Genomic DNA, 12,709 nt, shown 5'->3' on the forward strand with positions numbered 1-12,709 from the left:
ACTATATCCCCACTACTATATCCCCCGCTACTGTATCCCCGCTACTGTATCCCCGCTACTGTATCCCCGCTACTGTATCCCCCACTACTATATCAACACTACTGTATCCCCACCACTGTATCCCCACTACTGTATCCCCCACTACTATATCCCCACTACTATATCCCCACTACTGTATCCCCACTACTATATCCCCACTACTATATCCCCACTACTATATCCCCACTACTGTATCCCCACTACTATATCCCCCACTACTATATCCCCACTACTGTATCCCCACTACTGTATCCCCACTACTGTATCCCCACTACTATATCCCCCACTACTATATCCCCACTACTATATCCCCACTACTGTATCCCCACTACTATATCCCCCACTACTATATCCCCCACTACTATATCCCCCACTACTATATCCCCCACTACTATATCCCCACTACTATATCAACACTACTATATCCACACTACTATAGCCCCACTACTATATCCCCCACTACTATATCAACACTACTATATCCACACTACTATATCCCCCACTACTATATCCCCACTACTATATCAACACTACTATATCAACGCTACTATATCAACACTACTATATCCACACTACTATATCCCCCACTACTATATCCCCCACTACTATATCAACACTACTATATCAACGCTACTATATCAACACTACTATATCCACACTACTATATCCACACTACTATATCCCCACTACTATATCCCCCACTACTATATCCCCACTACTATATCAACACTACTATATCCCCACTACTATATCCCCCACTACTATATCAACACTACTATATCCACACTACTATATCCCCACTACTATATCCCCCACTACTATATCCCCCACTACTATATCAACACTACTATATCAACGCTACTATATCAACGCTACTATATCCACACTACTATATCCCCACTACTATATCCCCCACTACTATATCAACACTACTATATCAACGCTACTATATCCACACTACTATATCCCCACTACTATATCCCCATTACTATATCCCCCACTACTATATCCCCCACTACTATATCCCCCACTACTATATCCCCCACTACTATATCCCCCACTACTATATCCCCCACTACTATATCAACGCTACTATATCAACGCTACTATATCAACGCTACTATATCCACACTACTATATCCCCACTACTATATCCCCCACTACTATATCCCCACTACTATATCAACACTACTATATCCACACTACTATATCCCCACTACTATATCCCCCACTACTATATCAACACTACTATATCCCCCACTACTATATCCCCCACTACTATATCAACACTACTATATCAACGCTACTATATCCACACTACTATATCCCCACTACTATATCCCCCACTACTATATCAACACTACTATATCAACGCTACTATATCAACACTACTATATCCCCACTACTATATCCCCATTACTATATCCCCCACTACTATATCCCCCACTACTATATCCCCCACTACTATATCCCCACTACTATATCCCCACTACTATATCCCCCACTACTATATCCCCCACTACTATATCAACACTACTATATCCACACTACTATATCCACACTACTATATCCCCACTACTATATCCCCCACTACTATATCCCCACTACTATATCCCCCACTACTATATCCACACTACTATATCCCCCACTACTATATCCCCCACTACTATATCCCCCACTACTATATCAACACTACTATATCCCCCACTACTATATCCCCCACTACTATATCCCCACTACTATATCCCCCACTACTATATCCCCCACTACTATATCCCCCACTACTATATCCCCCACTACTATATCCCCCACTACTATATCAACACTACTATATCCCCCACTACTATATCAACACTACTATATCCCCACTACTATATCCCCCACTACTATATCCCCCACTACTATATCCCCACTACTATATCCCCACTACTATATCCCCCACTACTATATCCCCACTACTATATCCCCACTACTATATCCCCACTACTATATCAACACTTGATTCCTGGCACATATTTGTTTATCTTTACTAGTGGTTTGCAAAAGTAGTAATCGAGTCTTCACACTTTGTTTTAATTTGAAATACCACAGATATTCCATTTATTTATTTTCTAATAAAAATAATATCAAAGCTGTCAAGGTAAGAAACATCTGCCTAGTTGAGGTGATTGACACTGGCAAAGGTGAGTGGAAAATTATAAATTGTAGGTAGGCCTGTTGATATTATTAATAATAATAATAATAATAATTATATGCAGCACTTAATAAAGGTCAAATAAATAGGCCTATAAAATAAATACATTTAAAAAAAAACAGTGAAATTATAATAATATGAGCAATAGATCAATAGATCACAGCAGTTGTGCTGTGTCCTGCACGTCATTGCTCTCATCCATGGCCAAAGCAAAAAACTCGAATTCTGACACTTTCTCATTCAGCTGGTCATACACGTTGTCCCCCAAATCTTCGGTTCGCCTGGTCATAGTAGGTGCGGAGAGACTCACCGCGTTGAGCGCATCCTTCTTGTCGGGACACACCTCCTCGGCCACAGCAAGCATGCATACTTTAACAAAGTCCCCATCAGTAAACGGCTTTCCATGTGTAGCTAGTAGGTGAGCTACCTTATAGCGAGCTCGGACAGCAGCCTGGTTGATCTGGGTTTGGCGAAGGAATACATTCTGTTGTGCAGCCAGTCCGCATTTCATCCTCCGAATCCTGTCTTCTCTTGTTTGCCCTCGCAAACTAGCATACTCTTTGTGGCGGGTTTCGTAGTGACGACGCAGATTATATTCTTTGAAAACCGACACACTTTCTTTACATACAAGACAAACTGCACGGTCCTTACACTGAACGAAAAAATAATCGGTGGTCCACTGTTCTTTAAAAACTCTGCACTCTCTGTCAGCTTTTCGCTGACCGCTAGCCATTTTGCTGTCCTGAACACTGACAGTTCTCTGCGCGTGCGCTGCCTGTCACTGCTTGATCGTGAGCATATGACGAAAATTCGGAAAATATGAATAGTTCATTTTATAACTAAATATCAATTTTAATTGATTAAATCAACAAAATACAAGATGCAGACATGTTATTATTTGCCAAAAAGCAATTTAAAAAAATAGGCCATGACCACTTTTGGGGATTGCCTCATAGGGCCGGTTCAAGTGATGGGGGGCAGAGGGGCTGGGGGGCCGGTCAAAGGGGGGTGGCGGGCCAGATCTGGCCCGCGGGCCGTAGTTTGGTGACCCCTGCTATACACTCTCACTATACACTGTAGTCTCACACTGTACACTCCAGTCTTACACTATACACTCTCACTATACACTGTAGTCTCACACTGTTCACTCCAGTCTTACACTATACACTCTCACTATACACTGTAGTCTCACACTGTTCACTCCAGTCTTACACTATACACTCTCACTATACACTGTAGTCTCACACTGTACACTCCAGTCTTGCACTATACACTCTCACTATACACTGTAGTCTCACACTGTTCACTCCAGTCTTACACTATACACTCTCACTATACACTGTAGTCTCACACTGTACACTCCAGTCTTACACTATACACTCACACTATACACTGTAGTCTCACACTGTTCACTCCAGTCTTACACTATACACTCTCACTATACACTGTAGTCTCACACTGTTCACTCCAGTCTTACACTATACACTCTCACTATACACTGTAGTCTCACACTGTACACTCCAGTCTTACACTATACACTCTCACTATACACTGTAGTCTCACACTGTTCACTCCAGTCTTACACTATACACTCTCACTATACACTGTAGTCTCACACTGTACACTCCAGTCTTACACTATACACTCTCACTATACACTGTAGTCTCACACTGTTCACTCCAGTCTTACACTATACACTCTCACTATACACTGTAGTCTCACACTGTTCACTCCAGTCTTACACTATACACTCTCACTATACACTGTAGTCTCACACTGTTCACTCCAGTCTTACACTATACACTCTCACTATACACTGTAGTCTCACACTGTTCACTCCAGTCTTACACTATACACTCTCACTATACACTGTAGTCTCACACTGTACACTCCAGTCTTACACTATACACTCTCACTATACACTGTAGTCTAAGGCCCACTTTACACGGGGACAGTCTGAAACAAAAACGCAAAAGTCCGTTTTCGTTCTCACTTTTTTCCGCGTCTACACGACCGTTTTCAAGGAGGAAATCTGCGTCTATACAGTGATGCATAAATGTGTGGAATTCAATTGGATGTGCATGCCAGGCGGCTAGGTGGTGCTGTGAAAGACCTCCGCTATGTCTGCACGCATGCACAACGTCTTCCGTCTTGACTGATCTGCACATCTGCGCTGCAAAAACTTTGACTACTCTGGCTATGGTAAGTAAGAAAGTAAGTAAAAAAGTAAGAGCATACTATACCCGCCTCTGTTCATTAACGGTATATGTGCAGATTCGGTATAGATGTTCGAAGGACTCCTGGACGTTTATTAAAGCTGCCAGAGCAGCTTGAAGGTCCGTTGGATCGATGTAATCAGACATGCTCTTACTTTTTTACTTACTTTCTTACTTCCCGGGCTGGCATGTACAGTATATGACATATATATGACGTAAACGCGTACCCGACGTGAGCAGATCCGAGCAGAGTTTCGCGTATTGGGTAGTTTAGACGGATATGCAACAGGGGCCGTTTTTAACTTATCCACTCTGGAAGGCGTTTTCAATTTTTTCCGTTTTTCAGCCTCGGAAACGCCGTCCCCGTGTAGACGAAAGGCACTTCCGATAAAATATTTAGTCGTTTTTAACCAACAGCATCCTCGTGTAAACGGGCCCTCACACTGTTCACTCCAGTCTTACACTATACACTCTCACTATACACTGTAGTCTCACACTGTTCACTCCAGTCTTACACTATACACTCTCACTATACACTGTAGTCTCACACTGTTCACTCCAGTCTTACACTATACACTCTCACTATACACTGTAGTCTAAGGCCCACTTTACACGGGGACAGTCTGAAACAAAAACGCAAAAGTCCGTTTTCGTTCTCACTTTTTTCCGCGTCTACACGACCGTTTTCAAGGAGGAAATCTGCGTCTATACAGTGATGCATAAATGTGTGGAATTCAATTGGATGTGCATGCCAGGCGGCTAGGTGGTGCTGTGAAAGACCTCCGCTATGTCTGCACGCATGCACAACGTCTTCCGTCTTGACTGATCTGCACATCTGCGCCGCGAAAACTTTGACTACTCTGGCTATGGTAAGTAAGAAAGTAAGTAAAAAAGTAAGAGCATACTATACCCGCCTCTGTTCATTAACGGTATATGTGCAGATTCGGTATAGATGTTCGAAGGACTCCTGGACGTTTATTAAAGCTGCCAGAGCAGCTTGAAGGTCCGTTGGATCGATGTAATCAGACATGCTCTTACTTTTTTACTTACTTTCTTACTTCCCGGGCTGGCATGTACAGTATATGACACATGTATGACGTAAACGCGTACCCGACGTGAGCAGATCCGAGCAGAGTTTCGCGTATTGGGTAGTTTAGACGGATATGCAACGGGGGCCGTTTTTAACTTATCCACTCTGGAAGGCGTTTTCAATTTTTTCCGTTTTTCAGCCTCGGAAACGCCGTCCCCCTGTAGATGAAAGGCACTTCCGATAAAATATTTAGTCGTTTTTAACCAACAGCATCCTCGTGTAAACGGGCCCTCACACTGTTCACTCCAGTCTTACACTATACACTCTCACTATACACTGTAGTCTCACACTGTTCACTCCAGTCTTACACTATACACTCTCACTATACACTGTAGTCTCACACTGTACACTCCAGTCTTACACTATACACTCTCACTATACACTGTAGTCTCACACTGTACACTCCAGTCTTACACTATACACTCTCACTATACACTGTAGTCTCACACTGTTCACTCCAGTCTTACACTATACACTCTCACTATACACTGTAGTCTCACACTGTTCACTCCAGTCTTACACTATACACTCTCACTATACACTGTAGTCTCACACTGTTCACTCCAGTCTTACACTATACACTCTCACTATACACTGTAGTCTCACACTGTACACTCCAGTCTTACACTATACACTCTCACTATACACTGTAGTCTCACACTGTACACTCCAGTCTTACACTATACACTCTCACTATACACTGTAGTCTCACACTGTACACTCCAGTCTTACACTATACACTCTCACTATACACTGTAGTCTCACACTGTTCACTCCAGTCTTACACTATACACTCTCACTATACACTGTAGTCTCACACTGTACACTCCAGTCTTACACTATACACTCTCACTATACACTGTAGTCTCACACTGTTCACTCCAGTCTTACACTATACACTCTCACTATACACTGTAGTCTCACACTGTACACTCCACTCTTACACTATACACTCTCACTATACACTGTAGTCTCACACTGTTCACTCCAGTCTTACACTATACACTCTCACTATACACTGTAGTCTCACACTGTACACTCCAGTCTTACACTATACACTCTCACTATACACTGTAGTCTCACACTGTACACTCCAGTCTTACACTATACACTCTCACTATACACTGTAGTCTCACACTGTTCACTCCAGTCTTACACTATACACTCTCACTATACACTGTAGTCTCACACTGTACACTCCAGTCTTACACTATACACTCTCACTATACACTGTAGTCTCACACTGTTCACTCCAGTCTTACACTATACACTCTCACTATACACTGTAGTCTCACACTGTTCACTCCAGTCTTACACTATACACTCTCACTATACACTGTAGTCTCACACTGTGCACGAGTTGTGGCTGTGTGTCACACGGCTCCCTGTACACTCCAGCCTCACGTTGACCATGGAGCAGAACCTCTCGGGTCAGAGCAAACCCAAAGAGTGGAAACCAACAGATCGGAGCTGGATAGACTGGACCTGAACAGATCAGATTAGAATAAAATTGAATAGAACCAAAACACAACTGAATCAGACCAGAACTAACCAAAACCGGACCAGACAGACTGGACCAGAACCAGAATTTGTACATCTTTCACTGCGAAATGATTATCGCATGTTTATTATTACACTTTTAAATATCTTTTGTTTATTGGTTTATGGATTTGTTATATCGTCTTTTTATTGCTGTGTATATTGTGTAACACCATCAGTGCATAGTAATTGTGTATTTTTAATTAATTACTATTAGTGTTATTTACTTTCTTTCTTTAGAATACTTAGAATAGTCTCTCTCTCACACACACACACACACACACACACACACACACACGGAGGATTGAATGTTTTAATATTAATTGCAGAAAATTTCAATAAAAATATAATGTTTAAGTGTATATTTTTGTATTGTGTGCGCGTGTGTGTGTGTGTGTGTGTGCGCGCGCACGCAGCAGAACACGGAGCAGAAGTGTGTGGAGGCTGCAGAGAGTCAAGAGTGTGTGTCTCATCCTCCATCCTCTGATACTCAGAGCTGTGGAACACACACACAGCAGGTAGTGAGACACACACACACACACACACACACACACACACACACACACACACACACACACACAGAGTCACACTAACACACCTGACTCTACTTACCTCATGCTTTTGTGTGTGTGTGTGTGTTGTCAGGACACCTCAGCTCTTCTTCCACTACAATAAGGATTATCACAGTGTATCATGTGATGTTGAATGTGTGTTCTGCTGTGTTCATGTGACACACACACACACACACACACACCCCCATGCACAGAGGTCCTTCAGTCATGAGGTGTGTGTGTGTGTGTGTGTGTGTGTGTGTGTGTGTGTGTGTGTGTGTGTGTGTGTGTAAAACACTCCTTGCTGGTCTTTCACTTTGCTCTTTACACCTGTGCACTACATCATTAACATCCTCCTCTATTCACACTGCCACTTTACACACGTGTGTGTGTGTGTGTGTGTGTGTTCCTCCCTTGACCCTGATAGAGCAATTAAAAGCTGCTGTGTGTGTGTGTGTGTGTGTGTGTGTGTGTGTGTGTGTGTCTCATTTGCTTTGTTACTGATTGAGTTCATGTCATCTATAACATTAAAGCACAACTGAACACATGAGATTAATGATGCCTCTCTCTCTCTCTCTCTCTCTCTCTCTCTCTCTCTCTCTCTCTCTCTCTCTCTCAGTGTTCAGGGTCTGTGTCTCCAAGCAATATTCAAGCAGCTGAGAAGAAAATCCAGCAGTTGGAGCAGTTACTCACTCTCAAGGTGACCATACATGTCTGTCTGTCTGTCTGTCTGTCTGTCTGTCTGTCTGTCTGTCTGTCTGTGTCTCTGTTCTTCTGTCTCTTTCACTGCCTGTGACACAGATAGAGAGAGAAATGGAAATGACACAAGACAGACAGACAGAATGAGAAATGAAAATAGTGAGGCAGAGAGATGAACAGATACAGAAAGACCTCCAGACAGACAGACAGACAGATAAATTGACAGACAGGAGAAAGAGGACTCCATTCCCACTTGTAGTAGCTGTCACTTTAACACTAATCACAGAACAAACACTCTCCTGGAGTTTATTAGACCAGCTGTGCGTGTGTGTGTAAGAGGTTAAAGTGTGTATTATGCTGCACACTTGATGGGTTAATGCAAGAGTTATTCAGGGCATTTACAGAAGATTCAGTGATGTACCAGAGACTCATTCAGAACATACACACACACACTGCTGTTGTCCTTCTGTCTTCCACTTGACCTTCTTCCCCTCCACTACACACACACACACACACACACACACACACACACACACACACACACACACACACACACACACACTTGTTTGCCGTCTGTGAAGGCAATGAAACAGCAGGAGAGCCTCTACTTTGGCTCAAGACTACTGCAGGACCCACAATCTCCACTAAACGAATCATCTGCATCACTCTGCTGACCTTCTCTCTCTCTCTCACACACACACACACACACACACACACACACACACACACACACACACTTGCTCGCTCTTTGACCTTGGCTCCCCTTTACATATGTCTTTCACTCTCAGGTGGTTGTTGCTTTTTAATAAACGAGTGAGGAACAACAGCAGAACATTAAACAAACAAATGATCTGCTTTCTAATCTGGGAAGGGATCAACGCCTCCTGTATCACACTGTTATAGGAAAATAATCAGTGTTATTGAAAAACTGTGAAAAGGTGTAACTCCTCTGTCCTGAAGATATCAGAAAACTAAAGTTCTAGCTTCACCTCTGACTGTTACACAACGCTCACACTGGAGACTCCTTCCAGAGACGTTACACACACATTTCTCCTCACTTTAAGAAAATGTCACCATACTGACAATTTTTAATCTGTCTATCATTAGTGGAGCATCTGCTGGACACGCCCCTGTGAATGAACTGTTACTATAGAAACCATAACATATTAGAACGACAGCATTAATATAAACATGCACTACTGTCAGAACTGCTGTTAGTGAGAATTAATCAACACCTTCTGTCCAATCAGAGTCCAGAACTCAGCAATGCTGTGGGCTAATTAAAGTTAGTTAAGAGAAGTGTGTGGTGTGATGAGAGAGCATGTGTTGTCTGGAAGTTGAGCTAGAGGTTCATCGAGCCCCAGCTCAGATCACACGCTGAGCATGGTGGTGTGTGTGTGTATCGATCCTTTCTGAGGACCCTTGGTACTCCATGATGTGGCTAACGCCGTGTCACTCTGACGAGAAACACTCCTATCAATCCGGGCCGTTCATTAGAGCTCCACAGTGCTGCTCACGCTCCCTCTCCTTCCTGTCTTGTCTTTTTTTTTCTTTTTTTCTCTCTTTCTGAAGGCTCTGCTGTCCTCTTGTGAATATCTGAGCGGTAAATCCATACTTGTCACACAGGCGGAGGGGCTTGTTCTCTTTGTCCTTGTTAATAATAACAGGGTTCAGGGCGCTGCTTTTCCCGCCTGGCAGGCCTGCCGTGTCATCGCTGCAGTAAACAAGCTCTCTCTCTCTCTCTCTCTCTCTCTCTCTCTCTCTCTCTCTCTCTCTCTCTCTGTGTGTTCTCCGTCTGGGTTCTGGCCGCTCATGCAGAAAGCAGATCTGACTTGCCTCTTCCAGCTCTTGCCCTCACTAAGGTCAGAATAATAGGGCGCTTCTTGTCAGGAAAATCTATATGTTCACCCCTGAAAAGTCTCATGTAATCTTTAGTGGGGATTTTTATCTTATTCTTTTTTTTTTTCCATCCTCTTCAAATAGCTAAGGGTCAATATTTGTAGGCGATTTGGGAAGCGACCCTCATAGCACTCCCTCCACCCCTCCTGAATCTGCCCCCTGCCCACCCCTCCCCACCCGTGCTTGTCTTCTCCCCTGCTGAGAGGTTTAAGTCGAAGTGAAGGAAAGAGTGAAGGAGTCGGCCTCTCCCCATTGGCCGGCCGGTGAAATGTCAGGCTGTAATTATGTCTCAGGTGCCAGGTTGGCGTGGAAACGCTTATCAGTGTCTCTCGCTCGAAAAGTAAAGAGAAGTCGAAAAGAAAGACAAGCATGAAAGAAGGAGAGAGCACTTTGTGTGTGTTTAAGTTTTCTGTCTCAGAAAGTTAAACTGTGGGTTTAGTGAGCAGAACCTTTACACACCACTTACACTGTTAGCATTATTTTTACCACTAAAGGCCTCAGAGTCATGAGTCAAAACAGAGGACATTCAAAAGTATTAAAAGGTGTGCGTGTTTGTTACAGACGGCAGAGAACGAGGAGTTAAGGCGAGCTCATGCAAAGCGTCACGATCGTCTGCGTCTGATTCAGACCAACTACAGAGTGGTGAAGGAGCAGCTGAAGGAGGTGGAGGACACACAGGGCCTGTGAGTAAACACTGGCACGCGCATACACACACACACACGTACGTTATAGCAGTCAACCAACAGAGGACCACCGACCAACAAAAATTCTCCACACACGCATTAATCAAACACCAACAAGAGCCAACAGAACCATCAAACACACATTAATAAACACCACAAAAACATGCTACAGCTCAACATTCACCAAAACTCGGGACACCAAAATTCAGTAACATACACCTTCAGACATGCCCTCGGACCCGTGTCTGAAGGTGTCTGGTGGTGTTTGATGGTGTGTCTGAAGGTGTTTGATGATGTAGGTGCAATTGCACTCCTCACACGAGGCACCAAAATTATGTGGGTGCAATTACATTATTAAATCAGTCTCATACAATCAATCAGTCTCATAAAATATCAGTTCATTAATTTTACTGATCAATATTTCTATTAATTATTAAATTAATGAATTAATTACTCTAGTGATATACTAGATCAGTGAAGGCATTGTGAATTCTTTCATGGCAGAGGATGGCTTCAAGTAATACTGCAGCAAAGCAGACAAGAGACAGTTTCTTGTAAATATTTAATTTATTAAAATGACAAACTCAAGTGAGGATAATACTGATCAGGTACATTCAGTAATACTAGCAGCAGTTCAACAAATCAAAGCACAAAATGGTGATATGAGGTAGTAATATGTGTGTGTTTGCTTTCAGGTAAGTGAAAGTGCGCAAAAGAGGTGGGGGAGGGGGCCATAGATACTCTGTGTGACTGATTAGACAAAGGATTTTATCAAAGGCACATAAACAATCTTTGGCCCATGCGGGGATCAAACCCGTGATCTTGGCATTATAAATACCACATTATAACCAACTGAGCTAACCATCACTTAACTTACTGAAGTCTGAACGTTGAGATGTGTGTAACACTACCAAACACCTATAATAGTGCGTGGTAAGAAAATGTTAGAGAGAGAAAAATAGAGATAAAGCATGCAAAGTCTATCTACCAGAGTAAAACTGAGAAATACAATAACATGATCAAACCAAAACTGTGATTATTGTGCGCACACTTGAAACAACCTTAGGATTAAATAGCACTTTTCACATAAACCAATCAAACTAAGACTAACGTTGCCCAAATGTTAGCCTTACTTGGGACCACTCTCGCATGGCAGCATGAAGGAGTTCGTCAGTGATCCTCTGTTTCAGCGTATTCTTCTGGAAAGAGCGGAACACCGTAGCCAGCGGTCCGTACACCACCATGTGTTAGTTCCTTTGTTTCTTCACTTCCACCTGCAGGCTGTAATGTCTCTTTTTAATACTGACGGCATGTCAATCAGAGGGAGCACGCTGGTCAGAGAGAGCGGGAGGCGCGTCTGGTTTTGGGAGAACGGAGTTGCAGGGCACCAGAAGCCGCATGCGTCCGCAGCCATGGCGAGGAGTTCACACGGCGGGACACGGGAGACTCGTGTCAGGAGGTCGGACAGGGAGAGTCAGGCAGAGCCAGAGGCACTTCTTAGCACGCCAGTCTGAGAGAGAGAGAGAGAGAGAGAGAGAGAGAGAGAGAGAGAGAGACAGAGTCGCTTCTTAGAGTGCAAGAGAGTCTGAGAGAGAAAGAGGCGCTAGTCTGAGAGAGAGAGTGAAACTTGATCAGTCTGCCCAATTTATGGGCGAACTTGCGTCACAAGTTACAGTACAATCATGGCGCAGTGAAAGATGAGATGAAGCAGATATTGTCCGGGGCAGGAACTGAGGGAATTATGGGAAATGTAGTTGTGGAGATGTGCTGTACTGACAAAGGCGTGCCTGAAGGTGTTT

General features: G+C 43.3%; 1 protein-coding gene across 5 annotated transcripts in view; it reads left to right on the forward strand.

Moving 5' to 3' along the window:
- Positions 1–12,709, forward strand: part of cntln (centlein, centrosomal protein) — a 189,865-nt gene that overhangs the window by 73,974 nt on the left and 103,182 nt on the right. For 4 of the 5 annotated variants that reach the window (XM_060926631.1, XM_060926634.1, XM_060926635.1 and 1 more), the window contains exons 11-13: positions 7,495–7,596; positions 8,249–8,329; positions 10,789–10,910. In XM_060926631.1, coding sequence (XP_060782614.1) covers positions 7,495–7,596; positions 8,249–8,329; positions 10,789–10,910 — 305 coding nt within the window. The remainder of the gene's footprint in view (positions 1–7,494; positions 7,597–8,248; positions 8,330–10,788; positions 10,911–12,709) is intronic. The other variant, XM_060926633.1, reaches the window with a different exon arrangement.

This window comes from Neoarius graeffei, chromosome 7 (assembly GCF_027579695.1).
Source record: "Neoarius graeffei isolate fNeoGra1 chromosome 7, fNeoGra1.pri, whole genome shotgun sequence".
In the NCBI taxonomy this organism is placed as follows: domain Eukaryota; kingdom Metazoa; phylum Chordata; class Actinopteri; order Siluriformes; family Ariidae; genus Neoarius; species Neoarius graeffei.